Source organism: Ovis canadensis, chromosome 9, assembly GCF_042477335.2.
Source record: "Ovis canadensis isolate MfBH-ARS-UI-01 breed Bighorn chromosome 9, ARS-UI_OviCan_v2, whole genome shotgun sequence".
Taxonomy (NCBI): domain Eukaryota; kingdom Metazoa; phylum Chordata; class Mammalia; order Artiodactyla; family Bovidae; genus Ovis; species Ovis canadensis.
The window spans coordinates 104690209-104711387 of record NC_091253.1 but is presented as its reverse complement, the minus strand read 5'-3'; the positions used below and the strand labels follow the sequence as shown (position 1 = coordinate 104711387).

At 47.9% G+C, this 21179-nt stretch overlaps 1 protein-coding gene across 8 annotated transcripts in view; it reads right to left on the bottom strand.

The window, feature by feature from the left end:
* Window positions 1-7478: 7478 nt before the first annotated feature.
* COL14A1 (collagen type XIV alpha 1 chain) overlaps window positions 7479-21179 on the bottom strand; it is a 225195-nt gene continuing 211494 nt past the window's right edge. For 3 of the 8 annotated variants that reach the window (XM_069600762.1, XM_069600761.1, XM_069600763.1), the window contains exons 46-48: window positions 11883-11960; window positions 9900-10055; window positions 7479-8316 (exon numbers count right to left, since the gene is read on the bottom strand). In XM_069600762.1, coding sequence (XP_069456863.1) covers window positions 8237-8316; window positions 9900-10055; window positions 11883-11960 — 314 coding nt within the window. In that variant the 3' untranslated portion in view covers window positions 7479-8236. Of the gene's footprint in view, window positions 9120-9899; window positions 10056-11882; window positions 11961-21179 lie in introns of all 8 variants that reach the window. The other 5 variants (XM_069600766.1, XM_069600764.1, XR_011259104.1 and 2 more) reach the window with 4 other exon arrangements.

Genomic DNA, 21179 nt, shown 5'->3' with positions numbered 1-21179 from the left:
TGCAAGAGACGCAAGTTTGATCCCTGGGTCGGGAAGATCCCCTGGAGAAGGGCGTGGCAACCCCCTCCAGTGTTCCTGCTGGAGAATCCCATGGACAGAGGAGCCGGGCGGGCTACAGTTTCCAGGGTTGCAGAGAGTCAGACACAACTGAGCGTCCCTGGTGGTACGGCACTCATGAGCAACAAAGCAGGCGGCGGATTCCAAACAGCTGACGTTGCTGCCGTCGATGGCCTCTTGGATAGGCATGAAAATTCAAAACGAAGACAAGGAGGCATCAAGGTTCAGAAATGGCATCCAAGCCGTAATCCTTGCTCAGCTGTGCCAGCAGAAACCCGCGGTCTATCTGCACACTGCCAAGCTGCTGGGGAGATGGGTGACTGGGTTCACGGTCCCTCGGATGGCTCTCCAGTTCCTGAAAGCCATCTTCAGCCTGCGGGCACAGACCCGACTCTTCAGAAAGCACTGCAGACATGGGCCGTGGGTATTTCGGGAGAACGGTACATCGCCCCAGTGCTGTGGACAACCGCACTGTACTGCTTTTGAGCTACAGCCATTCTTAGCTTTTATGCTGTCGCTCACCCTCAGAGTTGTGGCTCTCTGCTGGTCTGATGAAACATGCTCACGCTCGTGTGAAATCAGAGACAGAACTCATTGGCAACACTCCAAGAGCGGGAGTGGGCCGCTGGAGCCGAAGGTTTCGTCAGCAGGGCTTCTGCCTGGGGTGCCCAGATCTGACAGCCGGAATGTTTGCCAAAAACTCTGCTTGTGAAGCTCAGTCCTTTCAGCCTGCACACTTGCCAGCTCAGGAATATACCATATACGTGAGAAAGGATAGGGACAGTGAAAACACATGAATGTTCTAAGAAATCCTCTTCAACACAGCTATTCGATATCTGAGCACATTCAAATAACAGTGATTTCTCAGCACGGAAGCTGAGCTGGTTGACGACTTTGTGACATGAGTTTTAGGATATGATGGGGATACAGTTTTATCAGGAGTCACGACTCTGGGTCAGATGACAGGATGGTGAAAAATGGAGATGAGTGTCCTCAGTGAGCACACGCTCTCTTTCTGTCTGACTCAGCTTCGTTTTGTTACCGTACAAAGTTCATCTCAATCTGAAGAAAAGATATTTTCACTTTTCTGGATTCCATTATAAAACTTCTTTTAAGTTCAGTTCAGCTGCTCAGTCGTGTCCGACTCTTTGTGACCCCATGAATCGCAACACGCCAGGTCTCCCTGTCCATCAGCAACTCCCGGATTTCACTCAGACTCACGTCCATCGAGTCCGTGATGCCACCCAGCCATCTCATCCTCAGTCGTCCCCTTCTCCTGCCCCTAATCTCTCCCAGCATCAGAGTCTTTTCCAATGAGTCAGCTCTTCGCATGAGGCGGCCAAAGTACTGGAGTTTCAGCTTTAGCATCATTCCCTCCAAAGAAACTCCAGGGCTGATCACCTTCTTTTAAGTTAGGTAAGTTCAATTTCACTATACTGGTCACGGTAATCTTTTTAATCAATAAGATCAAATGCAATTAAACATTCTAGAAACAATGAAATGTGTTATTCATGCCAGCATATGTTTTTTATTAGGAAGATACAGAGAAAATAAATCATTACTAACGTTTCTGCATTTACAAACAAGTAAACCGTCCCACCCCTCCCACTGACCCTTTTATTCTGCTTTTAAAATAATCACTGCCTCCATTTTTCTAAATACTGGTGACTCATTTTTCGTCATTCATTCATATCGTTTATTATGATGAGGGTTTTTAAGAGGTGATAGGTTATTTTTGTAAGGCAGTATTTCACTCTGAAATCTTCTGTGATTTTCCTGTAAAGTATTAAGCTTCTGGGTACACAGGTTTATTGCAAAATACTTTTCAAACAATAGAGAAATGTTAGACACGAACAGTTAAATGAAAGTAACACTTTGCACAATTCTATAACCAGGAGGCAAGCATGGTTAAGTGTCTGGAGTTTATTCATCCCAATTTTCAGTGTGGATAGAACGGAATAGCAGGTGAATATTGTACTATTGTTCTGCGACTTGCTTTTTTAATTCTATCAAGACTTAAGCATCTTGTGTCAGCCAAACTTCTAATACAATTATTCAGTCTGATAAATAATGTAAAACTGTTGTAAATATATTCACGCAGTTAATTTTTGTTGAGGATAGTTACTCTGGAGAGTACAGAATAACCAGAACTTTGTGACAAAGGAATTATCTAAACTCGGCTTGTTTAGCACAAATGGACCATTTGCATCAGTGTTTCCAATGCTACAAGAAACCAGAACAAAAAGTTATTTTTTAAACCAAATATTTTGGTCCAGTCCTTGGCAACGTCCATTCCGCATTTGCACAGCCCTTCTCATGGGGGACAGGCCCACAGGGACTCAGTCCTGACGGCTGTCACAGTCTGAATTAGTCATCCAGCATCATTCCCCACCCATCTCAGTCTCCTTGAGTTACTATCTGCTGTTAACACTGTACTCCGAGAAGCAGAAACACCTCAAAACAACTTGCCGTTCTAAAATCTCTCTCCTTTCCTCCTCAAGCCTCTGTCTCACTCAGTGAAACTCCCATTCACTCAACCTCCCAGACTTGCTGTCGCGAAGCCATTCTTCCCTTCCGCCTGTCACCACCCAGCCTCCTGCCGTCGGTCATCAGACCCTGCCTGCAGACTTCTCCTTCAGCAGTTACAGCTGCTCCCCTCCCCCCTGTATCACTGCGGGCCCGCCCCTTCATCTGAACCCCTGCTCCAGGCACTGTGGGATGGATGTACCGGGCTGGCCAGGAAGTGCATTCAGGTTCTGACAAACCCTCGAAGGAGGGGCCGGGAGCCAGGGGAACAAACCCGAGAGGATCCTTCCTTTGCCCCTGCCGGGGCCCTGTGTCACCCTGGACTTTCCACTTGGCGCGTTTGATCATTTGTAAAAAGAGAATACTTGAGCTAGCTTGTGCAAGTCAGCCTAATACATCCAGAACAGACGCTAGTACGTGGGAGGTCGTCCTCAAAGGTCTTTCTCCTTCTTGCTCTTTCCCCACACCAGCCTGTCTTATACACCACATAAAAACTGCGCCTTCACGTAAGAAGCCCAATCAGGTCACTTACCGACTTAAAGACCCCCACTGACTTCCTACTGCTTTTGGGCAGAAATATGAACATTTTATCATGCAATAGATCTTCCAGCCTTGTACAAATGACCTTACTTGCTTCAGCTTAAAGCAACCTACACCAGCAAGCTTCCCTTTCCTCCCCCTCCACTATAATACACAGCCGAACCCCCAGTGAAGTGATGTCCAACTCTTACCGACCCCATGGACTGTAGCCCACCAGGCTCTTCTGTCCATGGAATTCTGAACCCATGGCAGATACTAATTAAAAGTCTGATGGATGGATGGATGCCCAGAAATGGACAAGTACATGAACACATGGATACATTTACAGAAAGACAGGGTTTATTTATTTATTATAAGCCCTTATTCAGTTCAGTAGCTAAGTCATGTCCGACTCTTTGTGACCCCATGAATCACAGCACACCAGGCCTCCCTGTCCATCACCAACTCCCAGAGTTCACTCAGACTCACGTCCGTCGAGTCAGTGATGCCATCCAGCCATCTCATCCTCTGTCGTCCCCTTCTCGTCCTGCCCCCAGTCCCTCCCAACATCAGAGTCTTTTCCAATGAGTCAACTCTCCGCATAAAGTGGCCAAAGTATTGGAGTTTCAGCCTCAGCATCATTCCTTCCAATGAACACACAGGACTGATGTCCTTTAGGATGGACTGGTTGGATCTCCTTGCAGTCCAAGGGACCCTCAAGAGTCTTCTCCAACACCACAGTTCAAAAGCATCAGTTCTTCGGCACTCAGCTTTCTTCACAGTCCAACCCTCACATCCATACATGACCACTGGAAAAACCATAGCCTTGACTAGATGGACATTTGTTGACAAAGTAATGTCTCTGCTTTTTAATATGCTATCTAGATTGGTCATAACTTTTCTTCCAAGGAGTAAGCGTCTTTTAATTTCATGGCTGCAGTCACCATCTGCAGTGATTTTGGAGCCCAAAAAATAAAGTCTGACACTGTTTCCACTGTTTCCCCATCTATTTCCCATGAAGTGATGGGACCAAATGCCATGATCTTCATTTTCTGAATGTTGAGCTTTAGGCCAAATTTTTCACTCTCCTCTTTCACTTTCTTCAAGAGGCTCTTTAGTTCTTCTTCACTTTCTGCCATAAGGGTGGTGTCATCTGCATATCTGAGGTGACTGATATTTCTCCCGGCAATCTTGAGTCCAGCTTGTGTTTCTTCCAGTCCAGTGTTTCTCATGATGTACTCTGCATAGAAGTTAAATAAGCAGGGTGACAATATACAGCCTTGATGTACTCCTTTTCCTATTTGGAACCAGTCTATTGTTCTGTGTCCAGTTCTAACTGCTGCTTCCTGACCTGCATACAGATTTCTCAAGAGGCAGGTCAGGTGGTCTGGTATTCCCATCTCTTTCAGAATTTTCCACAGTTTATTGTGATCCACACAGTCAAAGGCTTTGGCATAGTCAATAAAGCAGAAATAGATGTCTTTGCATATTTCTAAAATTTGAAGATGGAAGGCTTCCTTAAAGTCACTTAAAACGCACCAAGTGTGTGGCTCTCTGGTTGCTCTAGCTTTTGCTGGAATATAGCCGACCTACAGCGCTGTAGTTTCAGGCGTACAGCAGAGTGAGTCGTACACATACATGTACCCACACTTCTTTTTTAGGTTCACTCCCACATAGGTCATTACGGGATACCGAGCAGAGTTCCCGGTGTGTGGCCCTTACCAGTTGCCCATTTTGCGTACAGTAGCGTGTGTACGTCGGTCCCGATCTCCCAGCCCACCCCGCTCCCTAGTGCTCCCCTGGGGCCCACGCGTTTGTTTTCTTTGTCTGTGAGTCTATTTCTGTTTAAACACCTCTTCCTCACATCCCAGATCGGATTCGCAAGCTCTCTGGAGCTGACCAGTCGCTCCTGGGCATCACTGCTCTCTCCCAAACGTTCCAGCTCACAGTGAGAGCGCTGTAGATGGAGTGCAGGTTTGACTCGGATTACAAACCACACTGCGCCAGCACGGGGTGACTCTGCAGAGATCCTCTGCACAGGGGTCAAGCGCTAAGCACACTGTGGGCAGTCTGACACCTCCTGAAGAGTGCACACAGGTACAAGGGGGCACGGAGGTCAAAGAGCAAACCAGGGCAGCAGGGATGGCAGGACCACGGTTATGGAAGTCATCCAGGTGGTGGTGGTGGGGTTCAGGGAAGGCTTCACACAGGAACAGGAGCCTGGTCTGATTTCAAAGAGTGGATATGACTACAAGCACTTCTTTGAGACAGCTGAGAGAAGTTGGAAATTAAATGTTATTACAGAGTAACTGGGGGCTTCCCGGGTGGTTCAGCACAAAAGAACCCACCTGCAATGCAGGAGATGGTGGTTCAGTCAACCCCTGGTTTGGGGAGACGCCCTGGAGGAGAACACGGCAACTCACTCCAGGATTCTTGCCTGGAAAACTCCATGGACAGAGGAGCCTGGCAGGCTACAGTTTACAGGGTCACAAAGAGTTGGACACGGCTGAGCGCTCACACACACACACAGCGGCTGAGCTCACACACACACACACAGCGGCTGAGCGCTCTCACACACACACAGCGGCTGAGCTCACACACACACACACAGCGGCTGAGCTCACACACACACACACAGCGGCTGAGCGCTCTTACACACACACAGCTTGCTCTCCCCAGCCTCAACTCACACTCAGTCATCTCCTAAACTGAGCTCTTCAATCACTCTGTCCCAAGTCTGTAATTCTAGGAATCAGGAGTTTCTAACCAAAGTGATCAAAATTCTGAAGAGCAATGTCCTTTTATGAAATGATTACTTTCAGAAATGATATAAAGTATAAGTTAATATATCAGCATATTCCTGCCAAAATAGGTAAGGCAATAAAAATGCACTTCAGAATCAGCTTTTATTACAAGGCAAAGTATTGTAAACGTAAAAATCTTGAACTTGAATTATACCTTTTATTTTGAACATCTCACTCAATAAAAATCTCATGAACAAGGTCCAACTGATGACAAATTCCAAACGAATGAAGTGTTCCCATAACTTAAATAAACAAACTTAGATCACCAAGTAAAATCAAAGCCTGGCTTATTTGCACAGTTCAAGAACGATAAAATGGACTAGAACCTCTAGCGCTTGAGCCTCACCGTCTATGTCAAACTTTGAGTGTCTCCTGAGTGGCACAGTACTCCATGCATTTCCTAGGGCCAAACATCAAGGCATATAGAGTATCCTTCTCTCTACTCGTTTAAGACCAAGAAATCTGACATACAAAGGAATGAAGTGACCGATGACACAGCCCGCTCGCTCAAGAGTCCTCTCAGGTGGTTCTGGGTCGGGTCGTCTAACCCTGGGCAAGCTTTCCTTCTCCTTAGCCCCGCTTTCTGTGTGTGGAAGCACCTGCGTAACTAACAGGGAGTCACTGTTGGTCTCCTGCTCACTATCTGCTTTCATTTCCGGCACAGGCACCAAAAAATATATGTAGTACTTGGATCCCCAAAGGCAACATGTAGACCTTTTTTTTTTAATATTTTAGATGAAAAGGTCTTAAACCAAGCTGTGTGAACTTCAAAGAAGTTCAAGAGACACTGCTGATTCAGGAAGAATACAGCTTCTGGTGATAAAAGACCCTGTCCCAACTTCTGGCCATGCCCTGTTACGAGATGCTACAGAGAAAAAGGAATACACATTCAGTGTATGGTTCTCTTTCAAATTTCTATTTTCAACAAACAACTAATAGAACCCAAATCTTTTTCAAGCATGGGTTTCCCTGGTGACTCAGTGGTAAAGAATCCACCTGCTAATGCGGGAGACCTGGGTTCGACCCCTGGTCTGGGTAGATCCCCTGGAAAAGGAAATGGCAACCCACTCCAGGATTCTTGCCTGGAAATCCCACGGACAGAGGAGCCTGGCAGGCTTCAGTCCATGGGGTCACAAAGAGTTATCGACTAAACAACAATAACAAGTGTTTTCCTTAATGAGTAAAAGGCAAATTATAGTTTAGAATTAGAATCTATTAGATTCAACCTTATTTCCTCTTGTTTCCTAGAGTTTTAAAGGTTTCTCTTAAGCCCAAAAGACAAGTTCTTCAGGCAAACATTTGTTTAGCATCAGTCTTACATTTCCACAGTCACTGCTGTTTGGTGGGTTATAAATGAATAACAGAATTCTGCCAGTCACTTAGGCTCAAGACAATTGCTTCTTTTCTGTTGAAGCATTTTTTCATTCGTTCACACTCGGAATGAATGAAAGCTTGAATGCGCGTCTAAAGGAAGGGAGCTGTCGTTTTTCTGGTTAAACCTCAGCCAAGACTGCACAAGTTTAAGGTGACATATAGAGATGGAATAGAATAAGAAGAATCAACATATGCACATTGTTTTAAAATTTTATTTGCTTATTTAAAAAAAGGTTGGAAATAGGTTTGCAAAAACATATCTGCATGTACAAAGTAATCCATGCAGTTGAGGAGGGCAAGCTCTGGAACATACTGCTGACCAACTGTTCATCAAAACTGGAACTCTTTGTATCAGAGTCGGTGGGGAGTCATCAGGTTACATGTCAAAAGCCACTGAAAAGAGCCGAATCTAGCGTCACAGTCGCCAGATTCAGAAAGGCCATATTCTAACGCATATTCTTGGACACCAGTGAAGCTGGCCACCAAGTGATCTCAGAGTTAGAGGGATTAATTAAGCGAGAGGTAGTTTCTCCAAGCATGTCCCTTTTCCTCTTTTCACCAAGGTCATTCCTAGAGGGGATAAGGATAAATGACATCGTCTTTGAATCCCTTTGAATTCCTGTTCTGGGGCCCCGTTTCCCTCAAATACAGACATTTCTGTCTTGTTGCATTTTAGGACTCGCGATCACCCAACGCAGAAAGGATTCCAGAATTCAACGTTAGGGCCAGTCTTTCTCTGAGGACACCATTAAAGCAACAAGCAGGAATCAGTCCTGTGGTGTACAGATTAAGGAGTTTCTTTTTAACACACTTTTCTGTTAATATAACAATCACATTAACGGTGTCCAAACAGGAGACGCAGGCTGGTGCAACAAGCCCCCAAGGAAGCATACAAACCACAGGGTCAGTCGCCTCACGCGCCTTTGCGGTCGGGCCTCCGAGCTCCGCGGAGACTGTCAGATCCCAGAGCCCCACAGCTCCAAGGCCTCCAGCTCGTCCTGGACAGGGGTGAACTCTGGCTGGTCAGGATGGGGAGCTAGAGGGGAGAGTGGGGTGGGGGCTTGTAGAGCCCAGGAGCCGCAGATTGCCGCCCTCCCCTCCTGTGGATCCGCAGAGGCATAGGTTTGGTCTAGAGTACAGAGATATCCTGCTTGGGTAGAAAGTGAGAGCGCCCTGAATCCACTGGGCGGTGCGCACCTTTTCCAGGAGGTTTCAGATGGTTAGTAAAGGAAGGGTCAGGCACACCGCAGGAATGCTTGGCCAAACTGCTTAAATATGACATGTTTTATTTACAAAAGAAAACCCGAATATCAGCAGGGTGACGAAAGAAAAATAAATTTTAAAAACCAACCTCATGTTAGAAGTCCAACACCAGGGGACAGGAGGCAGAGGGGCGTGATCAGAGGAGAAACAGACAGCAGGGGGGCCAGGAAGAAAGACACCCAGCGACGTGTGTGAGGCGGGACGAGGAGAAGGCGCCTTGCAGTGGCTACTCCTGGGCTCCACCTGGGGAGGTCTGGGGTAACTCTCGGCTGCCAGACTTACACCTTCACCCAGGCTGATACGGAGCAGTCAGTTTTTATGACAACTGACTAATGACTTGGTTATATTCCAGTCTTATCATAGGTTAAGTGTTTGGAGCAGGGAGGGCAGGAGACGAGAGGGTGGGCAGGCGGGGGGGAGCAGGTGGGCAGGGGAGAGGAGTGCCCGTGGTCGGGGGCCGGGCTGGGTGGTCGGGGTCAGCAGGACAGTTCTGTGTCTGCAGCCAATTGCCCAGGCCAGTGGAACAGAGAGGAAGAGTTCCATGTCAGTGCTGGAAATCATCGTAAGGGACCAGATCTTAACGAGAGACAGGGAAGTTTGAGAGAATGGGGAGGGAAGAGACGAACAGAGAAAAACACATCAGCAAAACTCTGACCAGTCCCTCTGGGAAAAAGGTTAAACTTCTAAAGCAGAAAATTTCAGTTCATGGGCTAATAGGTTTATTGCCCCAAAGCAATTTCTGAACCTCTCTCCTGATGCTTCCAAGAGTGACTGTGTTAGAAAATGCCCCGTTATACACCCTCTAGCATGGAGACCACAGATGCTTTTAGGAAGCACAATTTTTTCAGGATCTCAGTCTGGTCGTTAATAAGAGGCAAGGACAGTGTGGCCACTTTTGCTTCTTAAAATAATCCCTGGTCATTTAAAATGCATGTGGTAGGGAGGATGTCACCCAACAGAATCTCCAGGTCTCTCCTAACCATGGGGAAGCCCTGAGGTTTAGGTGTCCCCAAAGCAAGAGTAAAATCTCATAGGACATCATGGCCACGTCACAGAAGTAACACAGAGAGGCCCCGAAGAATTTTCAGATGTGTCCCTCAGTGATCAATAGGAGGTCAGAGGCCATCTGGAAGCGAGGAAGACGCAGGTGTGGCACTAATTCAAATCTCCCCTTAAGAGGTAGCCTCTGTCTTAACTTGCACTTCACAGGAGAGGCCTCTGGATAATTTCAAAGGTAGTAAGCAATTCCAGCTTTGCTTCCTGCTCAAAATAGGTTTGCTTTTCAGAGGTCCCTCCCACCATTATGGTACTAAGACAGTAAGATTTGCTCAAAGCCCACGAAGGGCTGACACTTACCGCCCACGCCGTAGGCAGAACACGAAGAAGGGTCGCAGTATCCAGGCTGGCCGGATGGACCCTGTGGTCCAGGGACCCCCAAGTGGCCTGGTGGACCCCTTGGTCCAGGAGAGCCGGGGGGCCCCGGGCTTCCTGGTCGACTCTCCCCAGAAGGCCCTAAGGAGTGTCCACCAATGAAAACAGTTGGTCTCTTATCATCACAGGGTGAGGTTTCAGACCACCAATAAATAAACTAACTCTTACAAGAAGCCATCTTACACGTTGTGACAGCTAGGGTGGTCTGCCTCTTTCTACTCAATGAGTTCTATTCTTGAACTAGACTTCCTGGACAGAGGATCACACTGCAATCACACGTCCTCCCGGAGGTCAATGCTTTCAGTCAACGCAGGAAACTGGAAAGCAGAATGCATTCTTGTCCCTCACCTGTTGAGTATTAAGGGGGAGGAGCAGACCGCCCTGACCTCGTGACCTTCACGGAGCCTCCGTCTCCCAGTGCAGGCCCCTGCAGATCCAGCATGGGGCACGCGCACACACACACGTTTCCACACACAGAAGCACACCCAACCCCAGCCTGGCAACCCCTGCTGGCTTATGGCCCCAGATGGCTGAAATAAATTGTTCTGCGTTTGAAAGAAATTATACTGCAGGGGAAAAATGAAAATTCTGAAATTGGACCCAATAGATGAATCCGAAATTCCTTTAGGGTAGCTTGTGTCAATTGAGAACTTAACACTGAATGAAAGTGAGAGGGCGACTGAAATTCCTGTGAATTTTAGGAGTACGTCAGCCTGGGCTTTTTCTGGCTCACGTGTTTGTTTTGTTCTAGACCTGGATTTCAACAGTGTTTCAAAGGCCTTTTTCAACTAGAAATGAATCTCTTCAAACAGAACCAAAATGAAAATCAGGAACAGGTATCACCCTGTATTTTAAAAGTGTTGCAAATCTCTGGTGAGCTCAGCTCCATTCAGCTAACATTCACCAAGCATGCACTCTGCATAAGGCAGGCTCGAGAACAGTTCCTCATACAATCTCTAACAACAGGAGTATCTATACTCAGAGCTGACCTATTACACTAGGAATCTCTCCTACAAAAAGCATTTCCCCAAATCACCCATAGGTTGGCAAGAAAAACCGGTAAGTCACTAGATCCAATATGCTTAAGACTGGGACTGTAAATACCAGTAGGACTGAAAACTTATAATTCTAATAAACAAGTATGGCCATCTGGAGGCCGTCCTAAAAGCATATAGTGAGATTCACAAAACTCGAAGCTTGCACAAGCCGCATGGAGTGAGGTGGTCATAATGGCAGAAACTGTGAGCACTCGCCACACAGCCATGCGTCCCCCTGGATTTGCGCCTCCCCTGCAGTTCGGTTGGGGCTGTGACTAGTCCCAGCCCATGGAATATAACCGGAAGGGACATCCGTCATCCTCCATTCAGGAAGCTGATCTTTCTCCTCAAGGCCCTTTGCTCTAAAATGAGGAGAAAGTCAGCCTACCCACATCAAACTTTGGGTACGTGTCAGTCCATGAAGCATTTGGGGATTGATTCATTAGTGAAGCATCGCCTAGCCCCAGCCTGACCCTGCAAACAGTGAGATCCCAGCACATGCTGCACCTCTGGGCCTGGTGTATGGGACACTTGTTACCAACACACTGGCCTTCCCATGAAAGGAATGGGAAACACGGCCGCTCCAGTTGGCCACATGGATGTAATATGGAAACACAGCAGCTCCAGTCGGCCACAAAGATGTAACATGGAAACATGGACGTAACATGGAAACACGGCCGCTCCAGTCGGCCACAAAGATGTAATATGGAAACATGAATGTAACATGGGAACATGGATGTAATATGGAAACACGGCCGCTCCGGTCGGCCACATGGATGTAACATGGTCATCTGCCTTGCCTGCAATGTCAAGGGAATATGAAGACTTGGGGTTTCCATCCTGCAGTTTGCCATTGGGTAGGAAGACTTACCTGCTGGCCCAGGGGGGCCTCTGGGACCTTGAGTTCCAATGCCTGGATTTCCTTTCTCTCCCTTCACACCAGTTAAACCTAGTTTTTAAAAAAAAAAAAAAGGAAAAGAAAAGAAAATTCTCTTTAAATGAAATCTGGGTAGTTCTGTTTTTCCTGGGTTTCACAAGGATCTCTCTGATGAGGACACAATGACGGCTGATTTGGGGTTATGTTACCACAGGACTTTTTAAATTGAATCCTGACACTGGTGCCTTTTGCACAACCACATACAGAGGGCTGGCTCTGTGTCTGTATGTGCCGTCTGTGTTTGTAACACTGCGAGTTTACCGTCTTCCCGCCGCTGAGGTGGCCAGCCCGCTGGGATCTGGCCAGCGTTTTGCACACATGGGCCATCGGACAGATGCGGCTGGCACTCCACAAGGAGCACAATAGAAATAACCGGTGGACATGTCTAACATTTTCCTTTGGGTCCACCCTGTAAAGCATCTGCAAAAGGCATGAATTATAATTAGGCAGCAAAGCTCTAAAGAGCGCGAGTTTCCATTAAAAACTTGGAAGGTTCAGGGAAATCCTGTGTTTGATTTGGCTGATTCAGCTCCATAAAAATCTAAACCTATTCATGTTTCTTTTCCACTGAACAAACCTCTTCTTCCAAGTAATTTACGGTGCTATTAACAAACTATACATTTTCACAGGCAGAAAAACAAAGAAACGCACACACTGACACCTCATCATCCCAACAGGTCCTAACACAAGACCGCTGGACAGGAGACAAGGGCGCGGCGAGACCCAGCCCAGCATGGACGGCTGTGGCAGACCGGGGTCCGGGTTGCGTGGCTCGCAGCGCAGAAAGGCTTTAGTGTCTGTTTTCACGTGTACAACAACACTTTGAGTTAACAGGATGCGGAACTACACCTCTTTGTTGCAAAGAAATTATGTGTGAGTTGGGAAAGCCGATGAGGGAACGCACATAAAAGAAAACAGTCAAATTGATAGGCAGCAGCATGCGACTGGCCTAAAGTATTTAAAATCACAAATAACGTTTTTTCCCTTCTACGTGCAAGGCATACTTACTGTAGAGAAAATAGAAGACCCAAAAAGCAATGATTCCAATCCTAGAAAATAATCACTTTTGACATCTTGGTTTGTAACTTCCAGAAAGAAAGGTATTGATGCGGTATTTGCTCTGGGGTGGCAGCTTCTCTACACTGCACAGAAGGGGCTGGCCTCTGGAGTCTGCTGTGCTCCTAGCGGCCTCTTTCTGGGGTCAAGGCATGCGTGTCACCCTTTAGGAAAGTTCTTCCCCCTGTTACCGGTCCTCGGGCTGCTCCAGCCCCAGGGAGGCTGCCCTAACACGCGTGCGTGCTGCGCGCAGCCTCGGTGGCACTTTCTGAGCCCACCAGAGACCAGGGCTGCAAGGAGAGGGCGGGGCGCTGACCGCTGAGCACCGCCCTCCTGCTCCAGGCCTAACTGCTGTCCTAGGAGCAGACAGGAAGAGAGTGATTTCTCAAAAGTAAAACTGCATCACATCTGAATTGAAAAAGCATATCATTTACAACACTTAACGCTCCACTGTTAAATTCAGTTGTTCAGAAAACCATCCTGAGTCTACTGGTTGTTATTTGTAGCTACTAGCTTGGCTAACTGGGTAATAGTTGGAGTGGGTACTATTTTTAATTAGAGGGAGATGCTTCCTTGCTTGACAGTTGTGCCCTAACACGCATCGGAGAATTCAGCAGAAACCGCCTCTTCTGTGAGAACTGGAACCACCTTCCCCACAGGGACACGCTCACTTTCAAAGAATTAGAACTCGAGAAAGGACACCGATGACTAACGGCAGGCTGCATGACTAACGGCACGGTGACTCAGGCCTCCCGTGACCTTACGGTACCCACGGATCAACGCTAAGGAGAGGCTCCTCGGGGACACCGCGTAAGAGGAAGACACAGGCGATTCGGCCGAAGAGGACATTCAGGAAAGAGTCCCTGCGAAGACACCCCTGATAGCAGCTTCCTGACGGACTCTGTCCTTACTCACAAAGAAAGCAGAAGGCAGGGACCCCTGTGGAGCAGAGAGTCTGGTTCTTTTAATTTTCTACTTACGCAGAGAAAAAGAAGTGCCATTTGATATTATCTACAACGAAACTCAAAGTAGGAGAAGAAGGTCCTCGCAAGAATGTTCCAGCCCCCCAGGATGCCTCAGGGCCTCCCTGGTGGCTCAGCTGGTAAAGAATCTGCCTGCAGCGCAGGAGACCTGGGCTCGATCCCTGGGTCAGGAAGACCCCCTGGAGAAGGAAATGGCAACCCACTCCAGTATTCTTGCCTGAGAAATCCCATGGACCCAAGAGCCTGGAGGGCTACAGTCCACGGACTCACAAGTCAGACATGACTCAGTAACTAAACCACCAGATGCCTTAAAAGAAAAAAAAAGGGGCGGGGGGGGGGAGACTGTAAGGATATAGTTACATATTAACAGAATTTTAGATTTCATTATCCTTGAAGTTATGAAATGTTCCAGCTACATATAGGCTAATATATCATCTGCTAATATTTGCCTATGTCTTCACTTGTGTTTCTCAGACTGACGGGATACTCATGAAGCTGAACTTGGTTGTAAATCTTTTGGGGGGGATGAAAAAGCCATGTGAAACATCCTTATGTAAGCAGCTAAGTGAGGACTGAGATTGAAGGCTAAGTTCAGCGACCGCAGATCTCTGAAAAGAGAGCAGGAAACACTTTTTGTGAAAGGAGTTTTCGGGGCGGATCACTTTTAAAGTCTTTATCAAATGTGTTACAGCATCATTCCTGTTTTATGTTCTGTCTTTTCGGCCACGAGGCATGCGGGATCTCAGCTCCCGGAGCAGGGGTCGAACGTGCACCCCCTGCCTTGGGATGTGCAGTCTCAACCACTGACCACAGCCAGTCCCTGGGTGTCTTTGATAAGCCTGGTATGCTGTAATCAAAAGAAAGGAAATCAAGTGTTCCCAAACGTCAACCAGCAACTGTTCCTGAGACAGCACGGAAGTCTATAGACTGAGTGCCTGCCTGCAGCCACCGCCCACGATAGGGGCTCCCTCGTGCATCTCTCTGGTGAGGGTCCAAGGTGGGGCCACTTGGCACCGAGAGGGGGTCTCCAGAGCTAAGTGCCAGCACCCTGTCCACGAAGACGGGGGACCCCCGAGGCCACAGCTTACTCCCTGGCCGTCTCCACAAATACTTCTCATTCTTCAAGACTCAATTCACCCCTCTCTACAGCTTAACGGGCAGAAGCACAACAAGTCCAAAGGCAAGGATTCTCCACTCCACTCGTGGCCATGTCCCCAGCATTTCCAGGTGGCGGTGGTTTATTGCTGAGTCGTGTCTCTTTGCGACCCCACGGACTGTCCATGGGATTTCCCGGGCAAGAATACTGGGGCGGGTTGCCATTTCCTTCTCCAAGGGATTTTCCCAACCCAGGGATCGAACCCGGGTCTCCGGCACTGCAGGCAGATTCTTTACCAGCTGAGTCACCAGGGAAGCCTCTAAATATGGAATACTTCACGAACTTACGGTGCCTTCCAAACAGCACGTAACTAACAGTTATTTCCTGAATGCACAGATGGATGGTGGTGTGCTTCCTTATCATCTGCGCCTCCCTTGGCACTGATCCCATCGCATTGCTTATTTTTACGTTCATCCGGCCTGGAACCAAGAGCCTGCTGAGTGCAGGGATCTCGCCTTATTTATTGCTCCAGCGTCAGATCCAAGCTCTCACATAGTAGGTGGTCCAGCAAACACTGGAAGAATAACGGGATGACTGCATGTCTACACAGCACGCAGCTGATGGTTAAGAGCAGGCACGACCTTTGAAGGATCAACACACAGAATCTCTTAGGCTGGAAGCCTGCTTTTACTTCCACACGCGCGGCTTTTGTGAAAACTGTTTTTTCCTAACAAGTTCCTTATGTGGCCATATCAGCTACTGGCGTCATGTAGAGATGAATATCATGGAGCCCATCAAACTGCAGTTTCTGTCATTTTTTTAAAAAATGAGCATAGCTGATAGAAATGAAGACCTAACTTTCCAAAAATCTGATTTGAGCTAAGACTAAAATATCCTTAGTTTTCTGTGGAGTTACCAAAAATAATTAGAATAGAGTCTTTTCTATTATTTATTCATTCTTCCTTTTTCCCTTTTTTTAATGAGAATTTTTACGATCTACTCTCTTAGATCTTGCTCTCATTAAAAAAATTAAGATCTTATTCTTGTATTTCTTTCTTTTTAAAAGAAAATCTTTAAAAGTTAAAAAAAAAACTTTAAAAATAGACTTTACTCTTTTAGAGCAGTCAGGTTCACAAGCAATACTGAAGAGAAAGTAGAGGCTTCCCACACCCCCTCCCCTGCACTGCCTGGCCTCCATCACCATCGACATCCCTCCCTGGATGGCTGTCATTCTTTCTTTAAAAGTCTCATTGCGGGATCTCCCTGGCGGTCCAGTGGCTAAGACTCCATGCTCCCAATGCAGGAGGCCAGAGTTCAATACCTAGCTCGATATCAGGGAACTAGATCCCACAAGCTGCATCCCAGACCCGGTACAGCCAAATAAACTAGATAATATTCTTTAAAAGTCTCATTAGCAACCACATCATGGCTCGCTGAGCCCGCCTCCCCACTAACCGAAGACCAGCCCTCCAATGTTTTCTTTGCTAAAGCATCCGTGTTCATTTGTCTGCAGCAGGCCTCAGCTGCTGCTCAGTGTGTGACCCGTTCCCTGACCAGGGAGGGACCTGGGCCCCCTGCTCTGGGAGCGCGATCACCAGGGAGGTCCCTCCAGTGTTTTCTTTTATGGATGTACGAAGGCAGAGACCTGCTTCTTTCCGTTCATCCTTGTATTCCTAGTACCAGACACAGACCAGGCACTCGGGAAGTATCTGCCAAACAAAGGGATGGAGGAAAGGAGCACAGAGCCTGACTGCGGACAATCGGCACGCCACCTGTGCCGACACGCGGCCTCCCAGGTTTTGGATCTAAATGCTTTACACGTATAAACTCACTGTGTTTTCCCAAGAACCATGATGGTGGGCAGTACTCAACCCGAAAAGCGGGCTGTGATTCAGACAGGTTAAGCAACTTGCCTTTAATAAGAGCCGCAGTTTGAACACAGGCCGGGTGATGCCGAATTCTAGACACAGAGCTGCAGCACTCCCCGCCGCTCCACCCCAAGCTGGCTTCCGAGGCTGCCCGTGTCTTGCTTGCTGCTACCACGGCTCCTTGAGCTGCCTGCCCAACCAAGCTGCACGTTTTCTCCAGCTCCACACTCAGCAATCAGTCCTGTGGTTATCACATCTCCTCAGCTCATCTCCCCTGGTTTGCACTCTTGCCTTCTGCTCTGAGCAAGACTCGGGGCTGATTTTCAGAAGATTTATCTTGTTCACTCTGATGACTTGCCCAGGGTCTGGCCTTTGGTTATCAGCTTCCTGTTTTCTTTGGCCTGTTGACCTCCAAGTGGGGAGAGCCGACTCATTTCTCCCGTGCCCTGAGCGCAGCAAGCACTCAGGCTAGAGTCTCAAGGCACTCCCCGGAGCAGTCATTCATTCCCTCCTCATCCCAGCTGTTCGGAGCGACTCTCAGAATTTATGCCCAGGCAGATATGCAAGGCCTGGGTAATGCTTTCATTGTAATTCTACCAAGAAGCCACAGAAAATGTGAGACAAGGCTTCAGCTGTGTTATTATATTGTCTGTTGCCTGGGAAATAGCTGGCAATACATTCCAAGTAGAGTTAATTTTTCATTCAGTGTATGCTTGAATGCCTGCTAGGTACAAGGTCCTGGAACAAATACCTCATTACAAGATGGCAGATTAATTGGACTCAATCCAACAAGCATTTTATGCCCTTTTCCAGGCTTTGTTCTTTTTACGTTTGGGCTGTAGGATTAGCACCAGCACGTAGAGCTCCAAGTTTTGTGCTTCAGTGGCCAAGACTAGAACATAAATATTTTTGTTTTTCTTGTTTTTGAGCTGCAAGGCAAGGTTTGTGGGATCTTCATTCCCTGACCAGGGATTGAACCTGTGCCCCATGCAGCAGAAGCACAGAATCCTAACTGCTGGACCTCCAGGCACGTCCTCAGATTGGTTTTAAATGTAAACAATCTTTGCAAACCATTGCTAAGAGTCCACCTCTCTGCAGCCTTCTCCTTTAAACAACTGGTCATGTAGCATGCCTCTATAATTCGGGATCCAGCAGGGACCATTCCCTCAGGAAGAGGGAACCTGGTGCAGAGATTTGGTTACATGGGTGAGAGAAGGGCTGAGAAGCCAAATAGAGATGAGGAGGCAACCCACACCCCGGCAGCAGCAGGAAGCAACTATGGCCGCTAGGCATGCAGGGACAAGGAGGAAGGGTGTGCCTGGTGTGCCCGGAGCCCAGTGCCTGGGCCTTCTGGAAGGGTCTGGAAAGAGAGAGAGACAGAGGTCCAGTGGACGCAGGAGCCACACAGGGGCTTGGCCACAGCCAGGGTGGCTGAGGAGGCCGGTTGGGGTGAGGGAGGAACAGCCTGACTTCTCTCCTCATCAGACCCTCAGCCCTAGCCCATGGCTCCCACTGGTTGAACCCGGCCAGGAGCAGAGCTCAAGGCAGCCTGGGAACAGAAAGACACGCAGCCACAGGAGGGAGGAGGGGCGAGGGGACAGCGGACCTCGAGCCCCCAGCTCATCAGCGACCCGACTGCACCTCGCTGCTTGCAGCCGGAGGGCAGGGAGGGGCAGGCGCCACACAGCAGGAAGCCTGGGGCTCTGTCCACTCGGCCGGGCCCCTGGGGTTACGGCCTCCTGGGTCCTAACAGGAAATGCCGGCCTATCACTTTCAGCTCCAAGGTTTGCATTGCTCTTCTTCAAACACCATCATATCATGTCCAGCACTGACGGCTGGAAAAAGGATGGATGATTCAAACGTAGCAGAAAAACGAGCCAATTGCTGCAGTTTTAAAAAATGGGTATTATAGGTTCTGCATGAATACTCAGCTGGCTGGTGATATTCAAATAGGTGTTCAAGTTAGAGCGCGGTCTGGTCTTCGTCCTCACAGAACCGAAAAGCAGCGTGATGCTCCCCACTCTGGGGAAGGAGGGGGTCTCGTCAGGGTGCTGGGACAAGGCCCAGGTCTCACAGAGCTCAAAACAAAGCACATTACGGCCAACAGCCCTCACCAATAAGCGGGACAAGTCACTATTGAGATGGACACAGCGTATGTCTGTGGTCCGCATCATATTTTTCCAAGCTAGCAACAAGTTCAGAAAAGTCAGATTACTCTGCTACACACACACACACACACACACACACACACACACACACACCTCCCCTGGTGGCTCCGCTGGTAAAGAATCCACCTGCAATGCAGGAGACCTGGGTTTGGTCCCTGGGTGGGGAAGATCCCCTGGAGAAGGAAATGGCAGCCACTCTAGGGTTCTTGCCTGGAGGATCCCGTGGACAGAGGAGCCTGGAGGGCTACAGTCCACAGGGTCCCAAAGGATTGGACACGGCTGAGCCACTAACACACATACAGAGTGATTTCACGTCAAAGTTGAATTTAGAACCAAGAGAATGGAGGCGGCTAATGAGGACATCTCCTCTATGCGTGTTTTCACCTAGCTACATAAATGCCTTCTGTTACACTTATTTATTACAATGTATTTACTGCTTTTAAAGCTGTGCCAAAAACTCTCTGAAAATGGTTTATCATAGCTAATATAAACAGCTTTAGTTTTTATCACATAAACTAAAACTTGTTATTATTTCATTTCACTTGCTTATGCTCAGGGCCAGAAATTTAGAAAATGCCAAAGTACCTTCCCACATTTGAAAGAAAGGGGGTGGGGGAAGGAAATCGGGTGGATGCCGTCAAGATGTACAAACTTCCAGCTATAGATAAGTGAGCACTAGGGAAGGAAGGCACGACATGGTAGAGACATTAATGTTATCAAGGGAGTGAATCTTAAGAGTATTTTCACAAGAAAAAAACCATTTTTTCCTGATTCTTTAATTTTGTATCTATGCAACAGGATGGATGTCACCAAGCTTATCACGGCCCTGTTTCCTGATGTAGCTGAGCCAAACCACTGTGCTAAACTCACACAGTGCTGTGTGCTAGTTAAACCTCAATACAACTGGAAGAAAAAAGGAAAACAATGATAAAAAAATAAAGGAAAGATAAAATAGCCCGTGGGAATCTGCTGTATGACTCAAGGAACTCAAGCTGGGCTCTGCGACAACCTAGAGCAGTGGGATGGGGCGGGAGGTGGGCGGAGACTCAGGAAGGGGCGTATATGTACTTACAGCTGATCCGTGTTGATGCTTGGCAGAAACCCACAGAGAATTGTAATTATCCCTCAACAAAAATAAAGAAGAGAAAGTCTCTCCTCTCTCTAGATTATCTGTGTGCAATACAGGCAGAAGGTCTTTTGACCTTTGACCACAGATATCTAAATTAGACGCTCACATTTGGGCTCTGAAATACCCAGTGCAATCTCTATTATATATGCAATAGGAAATGCATATTAGATATATCCAGTATAACCGAAATTTCTACTTAAAAATTTTACCCTGCTGTTCTGGCTAAAATTACATGATGATGACTTGAGAGAATGCTGACACTGTCAACTTGGCAGTGACTGGCTATTAATAGGATGTCTTTGGACGGATGGACCAGAACGGCGCGGGCTTCTGCTTTGCTCATGAGTCTTGGGTTGAGTGAGGAACGGCAGCTAAAAAGCTAAGCACGTGGTAATTAGCACCATAAATCACTTATGAGTCACGACATAACTGCTGGGTGTCAGGCATTACGAGGCATAAACGGAAAGCAGACGCCAAATCTGGTTAGTGGGGAGCACACAGTCTCATCAGTGAAATAACAGAAGCAAAGCCAATCAGAGACAATTCAAGAAAACGTATTCAACTTGGGCGCTACGTGATATATTCACACGGTAACGAGGTAGGAATCAGCCGTTGCTTCGCGTGTCAAATATTCGTTCAGGCTCCTTGGGAAGGTGTGTAGAGGAAAAGCATAGTCCCATTCAAGGAAACCAGAGTCCGGTGGCAAGACAGACGAGAACGCCGACAATCACAGCACAGAGTGAGACGAATCACAGTACAGAGACAGCTGGGAGGCAGGCGTGCGTCTGGGGGCTGGGGGCACCGAGGGGAGGCCCTGGCCCGCTTCAGTGGGGGTACCGCAGGCGTGGCCAACACACTGGGCAGCCAGCCCGCCCTGGGGAGGAGGAGCGGTCCGGCAGGGCTGGCCGTCGAGACGCGTTTCGAAGTTTGA